Source organism: Durio zibethinus, chromosome 17, assembly GCF_047325235.1.
Source record: "Durio zibethinus cultivar Kanyao isolate XHJ-2024 chromosome 17, ASM4732523v1, whole genome shotgun sequence".
In the NCBI taxonomy this organism is placed as follows: Eukaryota; Viridiplantae; Streptophyta; class Magnoliopsida; order Malvales; family Malvaceae; genus Durio; species Durio zibethinus.
The window spans coordinates 3,726,115-3,749,390 of record NC_143178.1 but is presented as its reverse complement, the minus strand read 5'-3'; the positions used below and the strand labels follow the sequence as shown (position 1 = coordinate 3,749,390).

At 34.2% G+C, this 23,276-nt stretch overlaps 3 protein-coding genes and 2 pseudogenes across 5 annotated transcripts; 3 read left to right on the top strand and 2 right to left on the bottom strand.

Moving 5' to 3' along the window:
• Positions 1-5,112: 5,112 nt before the first annotated feature.
• LOC111277965 (putative CoA ligase CCL9) lies at positions 5,113-7,420 on the top strand. The gene is made up of 4 exons (XM_022864414.2): positions 5,113-5,398; positions 5,573-6,617; positions 6,812-6,915; positions 7,038-7,420. Exons 1-4 carry the CDS (start codon positions 5,198-5,200, stop codon positions 7,254-7,256), a joined length of 1,569 nt encoding a protein of 522 aa, XP_022720149.2. The 5' UTR covers positions 5,113-5,197; the 3' UTR covers positions 7,257-7,420.
• Positions 7,421-7,461: 41 nt separating this feature from the next.
• LOC111277975 (tubulin beta-9 chain) lies at positions 7,462-10,347 on the bottom strand. The gene is made up of 3 exons (XM_022864424.2): positions 9,875-10,347; positions 9,511-9,780; positions 7,462-8,352 (listed from the first exon to the last, which is right to left on the bottom strand). The coding sequence occupies exons 1-3, from the start codon at positions 10,266-10,268 to the stop codon at positions 7,679-7,681; spliced, it is 1,338 nt and encodes a 445-aa protein (XP_022720159.1). The 5' UTR covers positions 10,269-10,347; the 3' UTR covers positions 7,462-7,678.
• Positions 10,348-11,086: 739 nt separating this feature from the next.
• On the top strand, positions 11,087-13,746 carry LOC111318649 (actin-depolymerizing factor-like). The gene is made up of 2 exons (XM_089746133.1): positions 11,087-13,207; positions 13,300-13,746. Exons 1-2 carry the CDS (start codon positions 12,960-12,962, stop codon positions 13,448-13,450), a joined length of 399 nt encoding a protein of 132 aa, XP_089602259.1. The 5' UTR covers positions 11,087-12,959; the 3' UTR covers positions 13,451-13,746.
• An 880-nt stretch (positions 13,747-14,626) lies between these two features.
• Positions 14,627-17,353, top strand: LOC111318641 (RNA-binding NOB1-like protein; annotated as a pseudogene). The gene is made up of 5 exons (XR_016329069.1): positions 14,627-15,084; positions 15,305-16,383; positions 16,520-16,687; positions 16,869-16,983; positions 17,059-17,353. The product of XR_016329069.1 is annotated as an RNA-binding NOB1-like protein (transcript).
• LOC111318632 (putative LRR receptor-like serine/threonine-protein kinase At1g63430) lies at positions 17,304-22,865 on the bottom strand (annotated as a pseudogene). The gene is made up of 16 exons (XR_016328920.1): positions 22,857-22,865; positions 22,416-22,490; positions 22,261-22,299; positions 21,460-21,543; positions 21,217-21,406; positions 21,028-21,099; positions 20,784-20,927; positions 20,541-20,690; positions 19,833-19,949; positions 19,684-19,748; positions 19,113-19,361; positions 18,812-19,017; positions 18,542-18,670; positions 18,282-18,439; positions 17,826-18,041; positions 17,304-17,706 (listed from the first exon to the last, which is right to left on the bottom strand). The product of XR_016328920.1 is annotated as a putative LRR receptor-like serine/threonine-protein kinase At1g63430 (transcript).
• Between the last annotated feature and the right edge of the window lie 411 nt (positions 22,866-23,276).

Below are 23,276 nucleotides of genomic sequence, written 5' to 3'. Positions count from 1 at the left end.
AGTGCGGAACAACCTGCCTGAGTAGTGATCGGTCCGCAATGAGCTAAAGGCTCTCGCTGCGTAAGCACTTACGTTAAAAGCCATGTTTTATTATTTTATTTTATATATTTTGAGACGGATTTTACGCGAGTCTTACACAATATCTAGCAAACCCATGTGGACCTCTCCCTCGGTTCTCAGTAACAAAATCTGTTTGCTTTTGTTTCAGCCTTTGGCTATATTGCTAATGGGATTTTCTATTGATTTTTTTATAAAAATTTTGTATTATATAAAATATTAATAAATTATATTTTTTATATTTATTAAATATATATAATTTTTATTAAATTTTTAAATTATATATATTTTTCATATCCAGAGGCCTAGACTTGACCATTAAAGCAATAGATTATCTTATGCTTTCTCCGAAGCAATAGATTATTAAATACTAGCCCTATAATGTATTAGACATTACACGTTAGTAGTTCTAAGACTTGAGGAAAGCCCTGAAAAGGAAAGAATAGAAGGAAGAAAAACAAAAGAAAAGGCAAAACATTTTGAAAGGTGAAAGTGAAATCATATATGTGTTTCGATGTAACGGTATAAATAATATATTAATATTTATAAGTTATTTAAGTTTGATTAGAATAAAATTTAAATTCGATTCGATTATTATCGAATTGAGCTCGAGGTCGAATAATTCAACTCATCGATCGAATTGAGTTCGAGTATTTTTATACTTAATTCGAGTAATTCGTGAGCTTAATCGAGCTTTTATATTTAAATTTTTTTATTATTTTAATTAATAAATTATCTCGAATTCGAGTTTGAACTCGAAAACAAATAATTAAACTCTTGTCAAATATAAGAATCGAGTTTATTTTTACATATTTTCGAGCTTAATCAAACAAATTATAGTAGTTTGAATTTGATCACGAATCAAATTCGAGTTAAAAAAATAAAACTCGATCGAGTTTTAACCGAGTATCAAGCTGTGAATTGGGAGTCGAGCTCGAACTCAAACTTCTCATTATATCGACTCGATTCGATTACATTCCTACCTTCAAAGTATATATTTATATTTGATATGTAAGACTCCATGGGTAAAACAGACACATGCATATGCTTAATTAATTCCTCTCAACTTGTGTATGCTTGTAAAAGAATAATGTATATTTGATGCATTATCATAATATAAAATTTATATATTATTAATGAATTAGATAATATTATTTTATTAATAAATAATTTTTTAAAAAATAAATTTTTATATATTTATTTTAAAAATTGACATTCATTTATTAATGAGATAAGATAATCTCATTTATTAAAAATATCTAAAATCTATATATACTTGATAATATATAAAATATAAACTAAAAAAATAAACAAAAACAAAACCGATTAACTTTTGATTAGGATGCCCATCAGATCAGGCTCTTTGACACTATCAAATGCAAAGACGAATCTCCTTAGCTAGCTACCTAGCATGAAATATTTTGTTGTGACAAGGAAAAGGAGTGCATATGAGCTGAACCTCCATTCAAGTACTTGAAAGAAAATAAAAAAAAGGAAAAGTAATTTTGTCTTATATGTTGGTTATATTATTCTTGAAAATTGTGTGTTAAAAATTATTGAAATGCATAATATTTTATTAAAATGAATTAAGTAAATAAAAATTAAAAAATTAATAATAAATTCCTCATATGCTTCCACTTACATCGCATTTCTAACTCTTTCATAAAACTAAAGTTACAATTGTTAGTTACTTTATAAAAAAAAAAAATCCATAGACATTTGCTTATGGATAAACTTGGTAATTCTTGTCATTTTATCTTGTAAAATATTATATTTATATCATATTTTATATAAAAATTATATATTATAATTTATATCGATATAAAAATATAAAATATAATTTTTAAATTTTATTAAATATTTATATAATTTTTATAAAATTTTAAGTTATATTAATTTTATATATTTTATTTATATTATTTTCGTATCGTATCATTATATCGTGTTTTAAATTATTAAATTTACTTATAAATCATATAAAATATATAGAGAAGGGAATTAACCAGCAAATAACAAATTGCTTGGATGTGGAGGTAATGTACAGAAGAATAATTAAAGCTATTAGTACACGTCATGGACCCAACTTTGTCTTAACAATTTATTAATCTAGTCATATTCTTTATATTAATTTTCACTTGAAAAGCAATTTAAGTTGTTTTATTCAAAGAACAAAGTTACGTGGTTCACTCATACAAAGTTAGTTTAAAGAACCTTGATTTGATTGGAACTTGATTTGATAGGAATTTGACATAATGTTTTCAATATAGTCATGCATAAATATATAATGATATATTAGTACTAGTAAGTTATTCGAGTTCGATTCAAATAAAATTTGAATTCGATTCGATTATTATTGAGTTGAGTTCGAGCTCAAATAGCTCAACTTATCAATCGAATCGAATTCGAATATTTTTATACTCGATTCGAGTAGTTTGCGAGTCTAATCGAGTTTTTATATTTAATTTTTTTTATTATTTTAATTAATAAAATATCTCAAATTTGAGTTCGAGCTCGAGCATAAATAATCGAACTATTATCGAATATAAAAATCAAACTTATTTTAACATATTAATCGAGTTTAATCGAGCGAGTTTGAGTAACTCAATTTTGATCAAGAATCAAACTCAAGCTAAAAAAATAAAACTCGATCGAGTTCGAATCTAATATCAAGCATCGAATTAAGAGTCGAACTCAAATTTAAATTTCTCATTATATTGATTTGATTCGATTCGATTACACTCATAATCACACCTTAACTTGTTCATCATTTTCCCTGAAGTTTTGCACCATTAAACTAGCTATAAAAACACACAAGCCTTCCGTCTTCTCTCTTTTTCTTTTGATTATTATTCTTATAGTTAATTTGTGGTTGCGAACAGTATAACAAAATAAAATAAAACGATTTCAGCTTTGAAATCGCCAGCGAATCAACCATAGTCAATGGGATCAAAATTTTTAAGATTTATTAGAATGGACAATAAGGTTGATATTAACAAGATTAAAAAAAATAAAAAAAATAATATTAATTATTATAATAATAAAAATAAAATAATAATAAAATATAATTTTAACATAAAAATAAGTGTGATAATAAAAATAAATTGTATGAGAATAAAAAATTTAAAATTTTAGATGATTCAACGTTTATAAAATTAATAAATAATTATAAATTATTTTAAATATTAGTTTTGTTAGTAAATTATTAAAAATTAATAATAATAAATTAAAATTAAAGTTAATTATTTATTAATTTATTATATAATAAAAAATTTATTCATTAATTTATTACATAATAAAAGATCAAAATGAATTAAAAAATTAAAATTAAAATATTTTTTAGTTAACATTAAAATTTTAAAATTAAAAATAAAAAAAATAAAAAATAATTTTAGGTCCGATCGCCAATTGCGACATGAAATTTAATTGTAATCGCACCGGCTGCGATTGACAACATGGGGCCCATCTTCTTCGCTTTCGCCGCGCTCCATTACTGGCACCAATGATCCATTGAATGAAGTCACGCATGAAGAAACAGCGTAACGATGCACACAAGAAAGAGGAAATTTTCCCAAAGAAGGATATTTAAAATCTTTATTTTCAATAAAGGTATTTTTGTTGGAAAAAAAATAAAGGTATTTTTAAATTTATTTCTCTAAATAAGATAATGTAAGTCAAATCAGTGATCATGTCAAATATTTCAAAAATTATTTTATGAAAAAATTTCCAAAATTGAAACATAGCACGCTTAAGAATTAATATTTAAAACCAATAAACCCCAAATAATATTTTCTCTTTTTGGTTCTTTATCAAAAATTTAATTTACCTCTAGAAGAAATAGAAAATAAAAGTTTACAATTTTTTAAAATTTTTTAAAATTAAAATTAAAATACAATTAAAATTAAATATTATATAAAAAGTAAATCAAACAATCAATTATTATATCACAATGAAGTTATAATAATTTATAATCATTGAATAATTAAGGTTAAAAAATAAAAAATTTCTACGAACTAATTAAAAATTTATTTAAATTTTAATATTTTATTACAATCAATTAGATGAATTTAATCACACGACAAAATTAAATCGATCAATCCTTCAATTATAATCAATTAAATCCTTAAAAAGATAAAATATATATTTTATTTAATTTTCACATATATTATTTATTATCACGTGATAAATTTTTATCTATTTTATTAACATTATACAAATTTTTATTTTAATTAATAAAAAATTAAGTGTCAACTTTTTTATTTAAATAAGAATTTAATTGAATATAAATAAATATTAAAAATTAATTGATTGTAATTAAAAAATAATGACTTACAAGGTAATAAATTATTTTTTACTTTTGGTCTAAATTATGGTATCAAATTAGTAATCCAAATAAACTACATTTAAGTAATATTTATTAAAGTTACTTTTTTTTTTCTTTACGAATTTAAAATAATATTTATTTACATATATTTATGGTATTAAACTGACATTGTATAATATTTTAATGCTTTCGATTATGAAATGATGGCAATTTGAAAGGATCAAATGACAAGTGTTAGACTTACAAGATTTTTTTAAGCAATTAATTTGAGCATAAAACAAAATTCAAGTTGTTAGATAAGATTGTATCACGAGATTTAGTGGCGAACAAGCGTGGCAAAATATGGTTCATTGTCGTTACTCAACAGTAAGACAATCTGATTAAGGAAGCATTGTTTTAGTAGAAAACTTTGAACTAACTCATGAAACGGAAAAATATATCTAAACAAATAACAAAATCATGATTTGTAATTGAGTGTTTAGGGTACTTACTTAAATAATAAATTTAAAAGTACCTGAATACGAGAATAAAAATTTTATAGTACTCCTTTAAAAAAAAATTATAGTACTCCAGAGGGCACACCTCTGGAAGCGGAGCACACGCAAACTGACCGTCGACATTTACCACGTGGCAACATCCACCTCCCCTGCTCGAACCTTCACCGAAACCTGCCCTCTCTTTCTCTCTGTATGGCTCAAACCCTTTATAACTCTCTTCCTTGTTACCCTCCTCTCAAATCCCTTCGACAAATATTTCAATTTTTTTTAATCTGACGAATTTTGGTGCCAAAAAAATCATTAATATCATTTTTTTGACAATATGGAGCCCTTAAGTTTGACAGGATTACTGAAGAAGGCTGCGGCGGAGTTCCCAAGCAGGAGAGCTCTATCGGTTTCCGGTAAATTCGATTTAACATATGCTCAATTTCAACTACTCGTCGATCACGCTGCCTCTCTTCTCATCGCCTCCGGTATCGAGCCTGGCGATGTCGTCGCTCTTACTTTTCCAAACACCGTCGAGGTTCGTTTACTTTTTACGTTTCAATTGATAAAATCTTGTATGAAACATTAGATTCTGTTTTTGCTGATGAGAAAATATAGGGAAGAATGGATCAAAAATAACCAAAAACATCATTTTCTTTAATCTTGCATTTTTTGTATTAAATTATCACTGATTTTCCTTTTTTTTTAACAGTTCGTGATAATGTTCTTGGCTGTAATTCGCTGCCGAGCAACTGCTGCGCCGTTAAATCCGGCTTACACAGCGGAGGAATTCGAGTTCTACCTTGCTGATTCTGAATCCAAGCTTTTATTAGTCCCAGCCGAAGGCATCAAGCCGGCTCAAGCTGCCGCTTCCAAGCTCAACATTCCCCACGTGTCCGCCACTCTCCGCGATGAGAATTCCAAAATTACTCTCTCCTCTGACCCCGAGTCAAATCTTGACTCAGTCCAGCAACTAGTAAACGACCCTAATGACGTCTCACTTTTCCTTCACACCTCGGGTACCACCAGCCGTCCAAAGGGTGTCCCTTTGACTCAGCTCAATCTAGCCACCTCTGTTTTGAACATTAAATATGTTTATAAACTCAGCGAGTCTGATTCTACTGTCATCGTGCTCCCGTTATTTCATGTGCATGGCTTGTTAGCTGGCTTACTGAGTTCACTCATTTCCGGTGCTGCCGTGACTCTACCATCCGCTGGGAGATTTTCTGCCTCGACATTTTGGACGGACATGATTAAATATAATGCCACGTGGTACACTGCTGTCCCCACGATACACCAGATCATATTGGACCGCCACGAGAGCAAGCCCGAGCCGGAATACCCGAAGCTGAGGTTTATTAGGAGCTGCAGCGCATCATTGGCGCCGAGTATATTGGATCGGCTAGAGGAGGCATTTGGCGCACCGGTGCTTGAGGCTTACGCCATGACTGAAGCATCTCATCTCATGGCTTCAAACCCGTTACCCGAATGTGGCCCGCATAAGGCCGGGTCGGTTGGGTGGCCTGTTGGTCAAGAGATAGCGATTTTGAATGAACAAGGGGAGGTTCAGCCGCCTAATACTAAGGGAGAGGTTTGCATTAAGGGATTGAATGTGACAAAGGGTTATAAGAATAATCCTGAGGCTAATAAATCAGCTTTTCTATTTGGTTGGTTCCACACTGGGGATGTCGGGTTTTTCGATTCGGATGGATACTTGCATCTTGTGGGTCGGATCAAGGAGCTCATCAATCGTGGAGGTATCATTTTGTGCTGACAAAAATTCTAATTTTGCTTTAGTTTCTTTAAAAGTTTTCAAATTTAGAGTCAGTCGTTGATTGAATGTGAACATATTTCTTAAAACATTATCTTAACAAACTGCTGCTCATTTGAGTTCAATCATGACTTGTATACCAGAAAGTTAATGTGATATTTGGTTTCTTAACTTTCTCAGGTGAGAAAATTTCACCAATTGAGGTAGATGCAGTGCTACTGGCTCATCCTGATGTTGCACAGGCAGTTGCCTTTGGTGTCCCCGATGAGAAATATGGCGAAGAGGTAAGAAATCATTTCTTTCGTGTGCCAAAAACCCTTTGTAGTTTCAAAATATTTACGTTTGTGATTTTTGAATTGATGTTGTGTTATTGTCTAACATTTCTCTCTGTTTCTTTCAAATCTAGATAAATTGTGCAGTGATTCCAAGGGAAGGAGTAAGCCTGGATGAAGCAGAGATTTTGCAATATTGCAAGAAGAATCTTGCAACTTTCAAGATCCCCAAGAAGGTGTTCATCACTGATTCCGTGCCAAAAACCGCGACTGGCAAAGTCCAGCGGAGGATTGTAGCTGAGCATTTCTTGTCCCAAATGTCTGCTGCTAAAGTTCCCAAATTTGGAGCTTAATTCAGCACTGCTCTCTCCCTCCCGACATTTACCTTTTGCTTTGTAGGTTACTTAGGTACAGATTTATGTGGCTGTATTTTTTTTTTTTCTTTTTGGAATTAAAGTGATTCTTGAAATAGACTGATGAGATCAAGTAATTATGATTTGAAAATATTTGCGTTCAATTTTTGCAAGTTTAATTTGCCATAGAAACAGACTCTTGAAATTACTGATAAAAAGAAAGCAACAATACTAGTATGTAAATTGTGGAGACAATAAAAAGTCCAAAGAAAATTAACAATACAGTGATCCAAACACCATAAACAGGCAATGCGAGTTGCATCAACAGACTGCACATGCACAAAAATGTTTCAAACCACAACGAAAACATACAAATATCCTACAGGCTACAAGAACAATGGGGCAAGCATATTCCATCAGTTTCAATCCTCTTCCCCATATTCCTCCTCTTCCTCGTACTCCTCATCATCTGCCGTTGCATCCTGGTATTGCTGGTACTCTGAGACCAAATCATTCATGTTGCTCTCAGCTTCCGTGAACTCCATCTCATCCATCCCCTCTCCGGTGTACCAATGCAAGAAAGCCTTCCTGCGGAACATAGCAGTGAACTGTTCACTGACCCTCCTGAACATCTCTTGGATTGAAGTAGAGTTCCCAACAAATGTGGCTGCCATCTTCAAGCCAATAGGTGGGATGTCACAAACAGTGGACTTCACATTGTTTGGAATCCATTCAACAAAGTACGATGAGTTCTTGTTTTGCACATTGATCATTTGCTCATCAACCTCTTTTGTGCTCATCTTGCCACGAAACAAAGCTGATGCTGTGAGGTATCGGCCATGTCGAGGATCAGCTGCACACATCATGTTCTTGGCATCCCACATTTGCTGAGTAAGTTCAGGGACAGTCAGGGCTCTGTACTGTTGGGAACCACGAGATGTGAGAGGTGCAAATCCAACCATGAAGAAATGTAGCCGGGGAAATGGGATGAGGTTTACAGCAAGCTTCCGGAGGTCTGAGTTAAGCTGACCAGGGAAGCGAAGGCAGCATGTAACGCCACTCATGGTGGCAGATATTAGATGGTTGAGATCTCCAACTGAACATCAAATATTGCATGTTAGTTTCCATACAGAAAGATGGAAATGAATGATAAGCAAGTAGTTGGCTTGCATTGTTTCATCCAGTTGAAAAGTGAAAACCCCAAAATCTTTTTATTTTTTTTTAAAGATCCAAAAACTACTTGCTCTGTTTCACACACGCAAGTCAAATAGAAAGCCCCATCTCAGAAAGTGCATGATTATAGTATAGCTGAAGCCTGAAGGTATTATAGTACTATAACCCATCCACCATAATCTCCAAAGTCCATAAACATGAGACCCATGTGAAATCACCACTGTATTCGTGCAAATGGGAAAATCTTGCATCAATGAAAATAGTACTAATAATCTTGCACAAATGTTAGTATCAATGAAAACTTGCCATAAACTAATCATTGTGATTACTGATTAATGAACCATGTGTCAACCCTACTATGACAATATTTTACCTACGAGTACCATTCTCTTATATTTTAGAACTTACCTAGACATTACCAAAATGGCAAACACAAAAATCTTATTCTAATCTCTTCCTTAGGTAAAAAGCTCTAGTCTCTGGAAAGTGAGACCCATGTGTATCCCAACTGCATCTAGGCAATTGTACACAGAGACAGAGAAGAGAATCTAAGATTCATGTGGCTCCTTCTACCTCACCATCAGTACACAAAAAAAAAAAAAAGGGCTAATACTTCACAGTTCTTAACCCTCCCAAATTGGAATCTAAATGAGAAGGTTATGGATCTTATGTATAAATTGGCAATTAAGACTCAAAACTGACGCAACAATTCCATATGGAGCGGCAAACATTTTCACCCATGACCAGAAATTCGTTTGTTTATGGTTTCAACTAGAAAAATATAGTAGATACAGTAGTGTTTCTAGATGGACAAAGTTGGATTCATAAAAAAAAAATTGATTATCAACTAAAACCAAATATCAAATGCACTCGCAAACAACTAACCAAACGTCCTCTAACAAATAGTAATAAACAATCCACATAATTAGCTGCCAAAACAATACTATACTAAATGCCTTTAGACAATAATTTGTCATAATTATCTCATTTCTCACCAACCAAACAAACTAAGAAAGTCAACAGTTAAAAGACCAACCAATCAAAAGAAACTTCATTTGCAAGAAAACCAAGAGATACTTACAACTTGGTGTAGTGAGCTTGAGGGTGCGGAAGCAGATGTCATAGAGAGCTTCGTTATCAAGGACCATACACTCATCTGCATTCTCCACAAGTTGATGAACTGAGAGTGTTGCATTGTAAGGCTCAACAACAGTATCTGATACCTTAGGAGATGGGAACACCGAAAATGTAAGCATCATTCGGTCTGGGTACTCTTCCCTTATCTTGGATATCAACAACGTTCCCATTCCGGAACCTGTTCCTCCTCCCAAGGAATGGCATACCTGAAACCCTGTAACCAAACAGCTCCAATTTAAGATTAACCAAAGTTAACACTTAACAACCAAATGAAGCTTTAAATTAAACAAAAAAAAGGCAAAAATTACCTTGTAAGCAATCACAATTCTCGGCTTCTTTTCTGACAACATCGAGAACGGAATCGATAAGCTCAGCGCCTTCCGTGTAATGTCCCTTAGCCCAGTTGTTTCCAGCTCCGGACTGTCCGAAAACGAAGTTGTCGGGTCGGAAAATTTGTCCGTATGGGCCGGATCTTACGCTATCCATGGTGCCGGGTTCCAGATCCATTAAGACGGCACGGGGAACATATCGGCCGCAACTGGCTTCGTTGTAGTAGACGTTGATACGCTCCAGCTGGAGCTCCGAGTCGCCGTGGTATCGACCCGTTGAGTCGATGCCGTGTTCGGCGCATACGACTTCCCAGAACTTGGCTCCTATTTGGTTGCCGCATTGGCCACCTTGGATGTGGAGGATTTCTCTCATTTTCTTGGGAAAGTGAAGGAAAGTTGGAGAGGGAAAATAAACTTCAGAATATTTAACTGGGAAGAGTGAGCTTTTTAGATGGGGTGAGAACCTTGAGAGAGTTTTTATGTAGGGGAATTAACGGTTTCCGTTAGTTGGCGGCAGATGGAGACGGGTTTTCGTCGGTTAGTAACGGACGTTTCGTATTAGTGGGAAATTGAATTTTTGAATTTGGATTTGTTTGAGTGTTGCAGAGTAAACTATTGCAATTACTGGAATTGATTACGTGGTTTCTTGTTATTGGATAGCGGGTGGAAGAGTCTGGCGCTGGCCTTACCAGATTCTACATTATTAAATGGGCCCCAGCAGCCACACAGAGAATAAAATTTTCTTCTAGATTGACACTTAAATAACTGATGTCTTAGTATTTATTTAAGAAAAATTATGACATTTAGTAGGATAATATCAACATTAGAGTTAATAAAAAAATTTTAAAAATTAAATATATGACAATCTCTTAATTTTACTTATAAAATAAAAAAAATTTACTAATAATTATATAAAAATATTTTTTTTATTTAATAATTTTTAACTGCAACGATATTTGTTGAGATAAATAAAGCTCACTTCTTTTCGAATGATAAAAATGGATAAAATTGGATAAAAATCTAAATTTAAAAAAAAAATGATGCATTATTAGTATATAAATTTTATATATTATCAGTAAATATGATGATATCATCTCATTTATGAAGTGAATTAGATGATATCATTTTATTAATAAGTAATTTTTTAAAAAAATATTAATTTTTGTATATTTATTTTAAGGATTGATATTTGCTCACTTATAACTTGATATTATCTTATTTACTAAAAGTATATAAAATTTATATACTGATAATATATTAAACATAAACTTAAAAAAAAAAAGAAATAGAGAGAATCATTAAGTTTCAATGCATAAGAAATCCAAATGATATTGAGCTTTGAGTATGACAGATTCTGTCTTGGCTGCATGAATGAGAGGGAAGGCAGAAGCACATGCAGCTGGGGTGTAAGTGAAGCTATATGGTTTTGATTCCATGCATGTCTACAAAGCTAGCATTTGATGGCTTGGAAGAGGAGGGTCGAGAAGCATCACTTTTGTGTGTTGGAAACTTGCATTTTACTCTCTCATCCTCCTCCTCTGCTGACAAAAGGTAAACCTTAATTTTTACATCGTGGAGGACTGAGAGATTCAAAGGTTTTTTTTTCATCTTGTCAGCTCAGACATACAACCTTTATGACCCTCTATTTCTTGAGAAGCCTTGGGTACAAAGCAAACTATGTATCCACCTGTTTGCTTCATGGCAAGATCAGTTGAAAAACCTCAATGATTTTGCTTAATTAATTATCTACTTATTTTTATTCTTCAAATATTAGTTGTATCCGGTTGCTTGAAACTCAATCTGCCATTGATGAAGCTGCTCACCGTATTATTTATTCTTGAATTGCCTCTTAAAAGTTGATTTCATAATCAACTCTACAGGATACTTTATATTTTTTTTGTTCTTAACAATTGAGGGATGAAATAAACGGTCTTGGAATTATCTGATAAAGAATAGTCTTGAGAAAAAGTTTGTAACCATGCATAGTCTTCGTTAGGCCATCAAATCGCCAAACCTGCTGCCTCTTGTCTGGCATTGATGTCCCTCTTCAACAACCAAATGCCATTTTCTGAGGGTCGATGCTGGGAGCTCGATCCTTAGGAGCAAAAACATTTGCGAATCATTGTGAGGGGTAAAAAAAATTCCAGCACTTCACTCAACGGCTAAGCATTCAACGTTTCCAAATTTGGGTTGACTCGAAGAGAAAATAGTAGTAATAACTTTTCTTTGGACCATTAATGGATTACTAAAATAGTTTGAGTATGCTCATGCCACAAGTTTGATAAAACAGAAGAGTTAATGGATGTAATTTGTGGAAATAAATATCAGATCCAAACATGGAAAAAAAAATCCCAAAACCATCCATTTTCTCCTCCAAATTCTCTCCTCTCTTAAAACCAAATTTTCACCTCTCATAACCCCTTAAAACGAGGATCTCTTTTCTCTTTTTACTCTCCACAGCCATCATTCAGCCTCTTGCTCCCTCCTATCCCTTTTATAGTTTCACATCTCACGAAGGCTCCCTCTCTCATTGGTGGCAAAATGGTATGTTTTCTACCCTCTCTCTTCTTTTTATAATCAATCAGATTAATTTCTTAATGACAATTATTATAAGAATGGTACGTAGTGTTTTTTTGTTTATGATTAGAAAATTGTTATGATTAGTTGCTCTCCAACCACTTCGTTCATTAGACATTATGAATTCAAACAACCTTATAATCATACTTTTTAGTTCTAAAAGTTGTCTGTTTCTTGATATATAGACAATATATGGAGATTGTAGATGGTGATAAGAGAGAGAAATAAACATATCTCATTGGGGGATTTTATTAATATTTGTCTCTTGAGTCCTGCATGCATGCCTGCTTGCATAAAACCACTGCAGGCCTCTCCCAAGGGGCAAGGGCCAAGAAGCCATGCAATATTGGCCCTATATTTCAATTCTATGAGCTTTTTTTTTTGTTACAGACAATATTTCATGAAATATCAATAATCAATTCAAGCAATAATTATAGTAGTGTTTTGTAAATCTCTCCTTGATGGGTAGGCGAATTCAGCATCAGGAATGGCTGTGAACGATGAATGTAAGCTGAGGTTCTTGGAGCTAAAAGCAAAGAGAAGCTACAGGTTCATCGTTTTCAAAATAGAAGAAAAGATTCAGCAGGTTGTGGTTGAGAAGCTAGGAGAACCCAACGACAGCTATGAAGATTTAAGTGCCAGTTTGCCTTCTAATGAGTGCCGCTATGCCGTCTATGATTTCGATTTCACTACCGATGAAAATTGCCAGAAGAGCAAAATTTTCTTCATTGCATGGTACTCAAAACATTTTTTTCACAATTGCTTTCTCCACGTAAATTTCACCATAACTAACTGCAATCATACATCTATATGTTTTTAATAACAAGGTCCCCTGACACATCGAGGGTAAGGAGCAAAATGTTGTATGCCAGCTCCAAGGATAGATTCAGAAGAGAGCTGGATGGTGTTCAAGTTGAATTGCAAGCCACTGATCGGTGTGAAATGAGCTTTGACATTGTCAAAGGGCGAGCCCTCTAAACGGCTAGCCAACCTTGCTTGGATCAGTCGACTAATGTCTTCATTTCTTCAACCTTCTTCATTAAAACCATGTTTTGGGGGGCCCTAAAACTTTCGATTGCCGTAATCATCAATTCAATTACTTGTTCAAAGCTGATATCTATATGTATATATGTTACCAATTCCCTAAACTGAAAAATTCGCAGCAAATTTGGGTGTCAACAAAATGTTGTTGAACCATTATTTAGTTTGATCGAATGTTAGATTTTTAATTTCAGTAAACTTATCCAAATTTTGGCTTCTTCATTTAAAATAAAAAATTATGAGCAGGGGATCACCATTTTTTACATCCTTTTTTCTCTCCACTCCTTGCTCTTAACTTGGGGGTGATTTCGTCGAATGGGTTTTTGTTTAAAAAAAGATGGACAGGTGTCTTCGTTACATAATTGTTTTCTCTCTTTATTGTTTATAAAAAATATAAATATATAATATTTTAAGAAGTATTTTTAGATTTTACTTGAATTGAACTTATTTTTTATTAAAAAAATTAATGTAATTAATATTTTATAAAAATTATAATAAAATATCTAATATGATATTTAAATTTTAAAAATTTTTAATATAATACATAAATTATAAATCTATTAATTATTGTAATTGTTGTTTGTTCGTTACATATTATTTTTTAAAATTAATCATGTTAGATGTGAAGATCATATTAATTAATAAATTCATAATTTAAATATCATATTAAAAATTTTTAAAATTTAAATACTACATTTAATATTTCATTATAATTTAAAAACCATATATAACATTAACTCTATTTTAAATGATCTTATATATTAAACTTAAATTTTTTATAATCCGATCAAAGATATTTTGAATTTAATTTTCCATTTATTAATGAGGGGAGATAGTATCACAATGGAGATAAGAAAATTTTGTCTTGACTTAATAAACCATGGAAAATAAAAAATGCAAAATTTATTTTATTTTAAATTAATTTGACATTTTTCAGTTTTTTTTTATTATTGATTAAATCATTTATAACTTGCGGAAAGTAACAAAAGAAAAATAAATTAAAACTACTTACTAGTGTAAAATTATCTCCATCATTCCATGCTTCGCATTTTAAAAAGTCATTCACAAATTATAAAATCCTTAGAAATTAACTATATGATGTATGTTACATTTTATTTTATTTTCAGCTATTAAACGACGACATTGCTTTACAGCTCGCTTCGTTTCGTCACATTTTCTATGGTTTTAAGAAGAGCTTCACACTTTCTTTCTTTTCTTCTCTCTAAGCCTAAGCATGGAAGATTCCGGAGCCCCGGCCGGAACCCGGCACCTTGTTGAAGCAATGTAGTGGAGAGCTAACCACCAAAGACTCAAACTCAGAACCAAACGCCCGCGACAAGCCAACTCTTCGTCGAAAGCTGCAAATCCACGAAGGGAATAGCGGTAGCCGTAGTGGACACCAACATCGAAGGTGGAGAAAAACTCACCAACTCCGCCGACAAGTTCTTTATCGTCCCCGAAGTCTTCGCTGAAACTCGCGACCCTGTTTCCCACCACCGTCTCGCCTTTATCCCCTTCTCCATCGATTCCATGAAGCCCTCTCCTGATGCCCTCAATAAAGGTATTAAATTTTAACTTCAATTTCCATTCTTTTGTATATATGATATTTTGCTTAGAAATTTGTTTTTAGATATTAAGGAACCCGCTTGTTATTTCATTACTATCTGTTTTTTGCTTCTTAAAATGATTTTATAATGAAAAAGTAAAGTCTTAATAGGTTAAAAAAACAAACAAATGATCAGAATGTAACTCCAATTCTTACATCATTGTTATTAAATGTTTTATTTGACCTTGTCGTTACCAAATTTGCGTGCAGCCACTTTCGGATGTTGATCTCAAACCGATTGCCCTAACACATACATTGGAGTCTCAAATTCATGAAACTAGTAATCTTAGGGATGCTCTTTTTCCTGTTCATGTTGTTAATTTAAATAGGCTGCCTGAAAGGGACTCGCCTGGATGGGACTCTAATGTTCCTAATTTGGAAGATTGGGAAGCATGGGACGGGAAGCTGAAATGTATCCAATATTAACTCGAGAATTCTTCCCCTGAAAGACTTAAATATGAACATTGTCCCCTCAGATAACCGTTCTGAAGATGGTTTGGTGGAAATGAAGGGTGAAATGTTTTCTGAGAATCAAGAGGATGTTGAACTGGGTTTTAGGAGATCCAGGAGATATTTTCCCCAGAAAAAAGAAGGTGAAAATTAAGGGAAAGAGATGGTGGCTGATGGAATTGATTCATCTCAGGGACAGTTTGATGATAATGGTGATGCGTGGCGACGCTGTAAGTCGAGGTAGACATAGTAGATATCTTACGAGGAAAGCTAGGCGGGAATATCAAGAGGCATCAGTGGACAAAGATTGTCAGGAAGATATGGAAAAAAGCATGGATGAGAACATTGTTGAGGACACAAGTGATCCTCCTCAGCTGTCGCAACAAATTACCAAAGAAGCTCATTCTGGAAATGGAATTTATGAGGCGGCTGAGCAAGCAGAAGGAAAGGAGGTTGATGAAGATCTTTCTTCAATCCTAAAACAAATGAGGCTGGAAGAAGATTCACTGAGAGATCTTCAAGATGCAAAAGTAGAGACCACAGTGGAGGAAGCTGTGATCGGTGACAATGTGATTCTTGCTGTTGGAGGAGATAATATGGATCTGGTCAATGAAGAATTAGAGCAGTTGGAGATGTCAAGTCAGACCAATGAAACTGTCAATGATGTTAGCAGCGAGCAAAGCTGGATGTTGAGATCCTTATCTGAGTCCAGTGTAGCTTGTGTAACAAGGGACTTTGCCTTGCAAAATGTTCTTCTGCCAATGGGTTTATGACTACTAGCACCCAGTGGAATGCAGATTCGGCAGCTGCACAGGTATATAATGGAGGCATATGTTAATACCGGCGGTTGTCAGTTACCTCTTCAAATTTCAATCATCATTTCAATTAAGTCATTTCAAAATTAAGTATTTTGATGCAAATGTGCTTATCTTTGATATATCTGTATGTAGATGGATCTTGAAGTGCCATGCCTGCTATACTGGTACTGCTGAAATTGGGAGAATTTTCTGTCCCAAGTGGGGAAATGTAGGAACTTTACAAAAGGTAGCTGTTACCGATGGTGAAAATGGAATTGTTCTGCATCGAATTGCCCAAGAATTACTTTGCGTGGTACAAAGGTAAGTTCATTTACACAAGCAACTGGCAAAAGATATAAGTCATTTTTTGAGCATGGGTTTGTTAATTTGTTATATTTTTTAGTGCTGTCTGGCATAGCCTAATATCCTTTGAATTTTTGGGTTGGCAATATGATATGCTTTTGAGAAAATATTTTATGAATGCGTTCATTGCTGCGTGCAGTTTTCACTGCCTTTACCCCAAGGTGGAAGGGATGCAATAACCAAAAACCTCATTCTGTGTAAAGATCAACATCCCCATAAGTTCCTTTACCCTAAAACAAAGAAAAGTAAAACAGGTTCGTCTCGCCACCTTTTTCTTAAATAATTCTTTTGTGATTTTCATTATTGTTTCTGCATCTGTTAATTTAAAGCTGAGTTGTATTTTATTTAGGGGGAAGATGAGCTCTTCATTACTGTTGACACCTTCACTTACCGTACCAACAAGAGAGCACCTCTTCAGCCTCCTGTAAGAAAAGCATTAGCTTTATTTAGTGGGAAGAGGAATCCAAATGACAACCGTTTCTCCTGATCCAAGCATAAGTAACTTTACAGGTTTTTTTTTTTTTACTATATCCAACAGCTCCTTTGCCCATATGCTTGTTAAGTCAGATGTAATGAATTTTCAACTAGCGTGCTATGTATTTTTTTGCCTTGAAATGAGCTAAATTTTGGAGAAAAATTGACATGCGGCATTTACAAAGATCAAAAGGATTCAATAGAAGAAAAAGGGTAAAACCGTATGTATTTGATGGAGTGTGTTAGCTTCAAGTCAATCATGATGAAAGAGCAAGTTCAGCCCATGCCAAAGAAGCTGATTTGAGCTCAACGGATATTGATGTGTCAATTCTGCTGTCCAACATGAGGCTTATTTCCTGCATGGATGGCTGTTTTGAAGAGTCTGGATGAATGCAAAGGCTTATGACTTCACAGATAACTTTGAGGTCATCATATCCGAAATGTTTTAGCTCTGGGTCCACAATGTAAGACATTACTTCTGGTAATTCAAAATAGTCCTTGGCCTGCCATGCATGGTGCAACTTAAGTGTGTTGGAGCATATCAAGCCAGGCATGTTTGTCTATAAGAGAAGCACAACATGAAATTTCCTTAAAAAAATGGGCTTTCACAGAGGCTGCTTACCCAATCTATCAAGCTACCTCTATCATTTTAGAATGGGGGCCTCCCCCTAATTATCTCCAGTAGAAGTATGCCAAAAGCATGAATATTTCCCTGGATATCCAGATGACGCTTCTCCACAGAATTGGGAAGTAGACAAATGGCTCCATTGTTGCCGACAAGGCTAGAGTTCTTTTCAGATCTAACAAGAATAGTCTTCCAACTTTCAAAATCAACCAACTGCATCACCAGATAATTTCTTAAATCAGAATAATCTCAGCTAAATCTCAATATTGCAGCCACTCAACCAAAATTTCTAAGTTATGATTCAACCATGACACATCGGTCATCACCCCAAGTAAATTGGGCACACGACACAACTTTACCATAAGCATACTTTTGACCCCAACTCAAGCATCCCCTGATCATGAAGAAAATATTAGATGCTTATACATGCATGGGCAAGAGGTGAGGAAATACCTTGGGGGAAAAATCCTCTGTAAGATATACAGCACTAGAGTTTAACTTTGATATTGTGAATGGTGGATCAAGTTCTGTATGAAGATACTTGAGTCCTAGAGCAATGCCAAGAATAATTCTCATACGCCTTGTCCAAGATAATTGGGATCCTTCTCCATCTGCATTAACATTGATTACTCAGGTAAAAGCTGATAAAAAAATCTTATAATTGTACATGAGAGAGAGAGAGAGAGAGAGAGAGAGAGAGAGAGTATGCTTACAATGCAAATGCTCATAAAGTGTTCCATTTGATGCATATTCAAAAACAAGCATCCTTGTAAATGGAGTGCTCTCTCTACAGTAACCTAGTAATTTCCCTATATGCTAATGAATCTTGCCAAATCTGCCACCTGAATAGCAATTTATCAAAAAAAAAAAAAAAAAACTCAGAAACAGATTACTCCAAGTTTGTTAGTTCTTACATTTAAAGCTGGTTCACATCTTTCAACAAATTAATATATTTGTCAAACTGTTAAGGGAATAACAAGTACCTCTCTCTGGAAATAGAGCTCAAGATAGCCTGTCCAGTGCTCCTCTTTAATGCAGAGGGATATCACAGCAATTTCAGGCCCACCCTTCATGGTGCCTTTGTAGACCAAACTGTCTGGAGAGGAACCAATAATGTTACTGAAGTCTTCACAAGCTACTTCAAGCTCTTGTCTGCTAAATTTAGTCACATCTTTCAACAACTCAGAATCTGCACAAAATCGCAACGTTAACCGATATTACTTCGAATAACACACTACCAAAGTTAATTTGAGGAGAAGTTAATGCCATATGTAGCAACGTAACCTATGTCTATTGCCACATGTTCCTTCTCGCTTCCTGATTTCTTCCAAGGGATTATGATTGAAGACTTGCTATTGTAACTTTGGAAAGCAGTAAGGAGGGCTACAAGAAAGAGAGATCCTGCCAAGACTCCCGTCACTACTTCAAGAGCTAAATGCCAGGCACGTTTTGATGCTTTCTGATGCTTTGCAACGTCTTCAGCAGGCTGATGCTTAGGGCTGGGTGCTTGGTGACTTTTGGATGGCATAGCACCTAAAAAAGGATTATTGTCACTCTCAACTGTGTAACCATCAATATTGAATTATTTTAATGGTCTTATCAGCTAGCGTTGTAAGTGTAATAAGAAAATACATTGATGACATTTCAAGTTACGTATGCAACCTCAAGATACATTAAATTCAACTATGGAGGAACAGGTGCTTAAATTTTGGTCCAATAATTAGATTAGAACCAAATGAAGCATGTACACTTCAAGACGCCATCACAATAGTCAGTTGGACTTAGCCAAGAACAGATATTTTTGTTCAAGTATTTGTCCAAGCCACGGCCAAAGGGAAGATTATGTAATACATACCACATTGTGTGTTGGGGCGCTGTTTAGTATCTTTGTCCTGAAGGCAGTTCCCTTGAAAGCTTGTGCTGCATTAATAATATGGGAAAACATGAGCCAACTGGATAAAAACAAGCCAGTATGGATATATGACACAGTCAAAGAAAGTTTACCTGCGAAGATATTCCAAACACTTAGGTATGCTTCCAACCAAAAAATTGTAGGAGAAATCTACCACTTTTAACTGAGATAAATGACAAAGTCCAGTTAAGTTTGAACGTGAGGCATACCTGAAGTGAGAAGAATTATTAGAGATCAACTTTAAAATACTAACATCATTTAACTTCGGCGGCTAAGTTTCTAGAGAAGAAGCCTGCAATATTTCCAACTTCTATGATCCCATACCAAGATATTTTACTTCCAACTAAAATAACAGCTTTATGGGTTAAAAAAGGTAATTCATCCTATGCAAGTAGGTATAGTTAAAAGTTTGCCTTATCCAATAGTAAAATTCTAGATGGCACATAGCATCCAATTATTATGGTTATTCATCCTCTGCATGTCAATCTCATGCATTACACAGAAAAAGGAAAAAGCATAACCTAATATAATGCTAGTCTAGGTAGCAACAGCTAGCAGCTTGTTTGTTAACAATCCCCTTTCAATCATTATCATCATATCCAAGACAGCATCCAAACTAAATTTGCTATGAGATGATGGATTAAAACTGACAAATATGGCACTGTTTTCTACCAGCATTGTATGAGTAGAAACTAGAAGCGTTCATTAAGGTATACAGGGCATATTTCCTAATGAACAGTTCATTAAATAGACTTGTTCTCAGAGCTTAATAGAATCCATTGTCACAATATTCTACTTACATTCCACGTATCTTAGCTGTAAATGCTGAATTACTATCAGCAGGAACGGTTCCTTGAAGTTTATTTCTATCAAGGCGAAGTTCCCGAAGATACTTTAAATTGCCAAGTTCACCAGGCAGGTTCCCTGTCAACCCATTTGACTGAAGGTGTCTGTGATGACAAAAGAAAACAAAATAAGAAAAAAAGGCATAAATAACCAAAACAAATTCACTTCCTTAAAACAGGACACAAAGTTTGGGTTACATCTTCATCAAACTGGATAAATTCCCTAGCTCTGGAGGAATAGGACCCGTCAGTTGATTCATCCCCAAATCCAAGACTTCAAGGAACTTCAACATGCCCAATTCTTTAGGAATTATTCCTATCAGATTGTTCTCGCGTAAAGTTCTACAAAACACATGAAACTATCCGTCAACCATTAAACTCCTAGAAGGATTAAAGTTGAACCAAGAGCATCATTTTGCACACTTAAGAATAGGAAACATACAGCTCCTGCAAGTAGGTAATTTGGCCCATTTCAGGTACAAGAAATCCCTTCAAAGATGAACCCGATATGTTTCTGCAACACATGGAGAGACATGCTACTCTGAAAATGCATTAATTGTACAGATATCTACCATTTTAATGGACTGAAAACTGATTAAAGAACTTTGAAAAGTTGTTGGATCATGCGTACATCTTTATAACATGTTGTCTCTCCTGATTACAAGTAATCCCAGACTACTCACACGGATCAGCATCTAAAGCATTCCAGTTTGACAAAACCAGGTGTGGGTCTTCATATAAAGTTTCCTTAAATGTCGTAGAGCCCCAACTTTACAAAACCAGAGTTCACAACTCAGTGAGAAGTATTGAAACAACTGAAACTAGAATTATAAGTATCCTTAAAATCAAGAACTTAAATCCAAAAGAACTGCACTAAAACACCATGTAACACAAGATTGACACTTGACAATTTAAAGTGCTTATCTCTAGCCACATTTTCCCAGAAATCAATCATTATCTGCAAAAACAAAAAACCAAAAACCAAAAAAGCGCTAATTACCTTCGTTGGTGGGGAAAGAACCACAAGTCACAAAAGAATCTCCAGAGGCAAGGAACATAAGCAAGAAACAAATGTATGATCTCTTTTTTTTTCCCCTGTAATATTCTACTCTCTTTTATCACCCGCAAGTACAATTCAACAACCCAAAAATGAAGAAGACGTATAAAGAGTAGAAAAAAAAAAAAAACAAAACAAAACAAAAACAACTGAGTGGCTGATGTGGGGTTTGTAAACAGACTGAAACTAAGGTAAAGATCAAAGTTTTGGTACACTAAGCTGAAATAGAAAAATGGGCCCTTCTTGTTTTTCTAGACCCTGTATGTTAGGTTTCCTCCTTTAATTAGTTTCCCCCAGCAGGACAGAATTGATTTCTTCTTTTCTTTAGCTTTTTTTGTTTTTGAGAATGATTTTGAGCATATACAATAAGCATGGTGTTGTACTACATTTCCTTAGAATTTAATATTGGTAAAGCGAACCATTTCAATTTCAAAACTTTTGGGCGCTCATACTAACACCTACTCATGGACTTTTGTCTTTTGATCCAGTGGTCAAGTTGTTGCTACTTTTTTTTTTAAATGCCATTTTTCTAAATTTGTACTTTTCATATGAAGCTCAAAAAGCCGCCAAAAACTTAGATTATTATTATGCCTAATCTATTTTTTACTGACTTCATACTATGGGAGTCGGTAAGCTGTCTACTTCACCATTCACCATCTAATTGGATTGAGGAGCAAGAGAATTTCAAAGTTTGGTTAAACGCTTTAAGCAAAACCCATCATGATTCGGTGGGTTGGGGGGGTCAATAACAAGAATTGTGGTCAAACTCAAACCTTAGTAAAGATTTTTCCAGTTAAATTCTCCTCAGCTAGAAAAGATTTTCTGTCCAAATAGTTTGGAGCAGATTTCTATAAGAACCAAAAAAAAAGAAGGGCTAAAAACTGGTCCTAATAGACATGGAGCGTAGTCATAAATTTTGTAGTATTTGAATTTGAAAGCGTCTACTTTTGTCGATTCTTCTAGCATTAATTTGGGAGGTCAAGGCTCTCAAACCCTGCAGCCTGTCTGATCTCCTAAATTTTTTCATCCAAATTTGAATCATAGAAGGGAAAAAAGTGACAAAAGCTTAGATTATGGAGCATGGACCACAAAGAAAAAAAATTCCCATTTTTTTCAGCATTTACAACAGAAATTCTCAATTCCCAGCTTGGTTTGATTTGATTTTTGGAGTCATTGGAGGAAGGTTCTTTGTTTCATGTTGATTACGAAACAACGACATTCATCTGTCTGTACTCGGTAGAAATTCCGGGGTTTGTTTAATTTCAGGTGACAGGCAGCAACGAAACAATGGCGTGGGGGCCAGGGGTTTATGATTGCATTGATTTGTGTTATTTTGTCGATTCTGATAGGTAACAGACCAATTCACTGTCTTCCAATATTGGCCAATTGCCAGATATGTGTAGGGAACTGACTAATCCAATAACTAAGGCTGAAGCTTGATGGGTAAGAAATTAAAAATTCGGGGATAAGTTTTCATCTTTAACGTGTTCTTTCCCGTATAAATAACTCTTTAATTCCAATTTGAAAGCATAAATCCTACTTTTCTTTTTGCTGAAATTCACTGCTTATAGAAGCAAAGGTGCTCTAAACAATGCCTGAATTGTGAAAATGCCTCCTGGATTGGTGCTGAAAAC

Bases quoted from the DNA above. Each gene is read 5' to 3' on its own strand.
- LOC111277965 (XM_022864414.2), top strand. From the start codon at position 5,198: ATGGAGCCCTTAAGTTTGACAGGATTACTGAAGAAGGCTGCGGCGGAG. The intron at 5,399-5,572 runs GTTCGTTTACTT...TTTTTTTAACAG, and splicing joins CTTTTCCAAACACCGTCGAG to TTCGTGATAATGTTCTTGGC. The intron at 6,618-6,811 runs GTATCATTTTGT...TAACTTTCTCAG, and splicing joins GGAGCTCATCAATCGTGGAG to GTGAGAAAATTTCACCAATT.
- LOC111277975 (XM_022864424.2), bottom strand. From the start codon at position 10,268: ATGAGAGAAATCCTCCACATCCAAGGTGGCCAATGCGGCAACCAAATA. The intron at 9,781-9,874 runs GTAATTTTTGCC...GTTTGGTTACAG, and splicing joins GAATTGTGATTGCTTACAAG to GGTTTCAGGTATGCCATTCC. The intron at 8,353-9,510 runs GTAAGTATCTCT...TTTGATGTTCAG, and splicing joins CAAGCTCACTACACCAAGTT to TTGGAGATCTCAACCATCTA.
- LOC111318649 (XM_089746133.1), top strand. From the start codon at position 12,960: ATGGCTGTGAACGATGAATGTAAGCTGAGGTTCTTGGAGCTAAAAGCA. The intron at 13,208-13,299 runs GTACTCAAAACA...TTTAATAACAAG, and splicing joins AAAATTTTCTTCATTGCATG to GTCCCCTGACACATCGAGGG.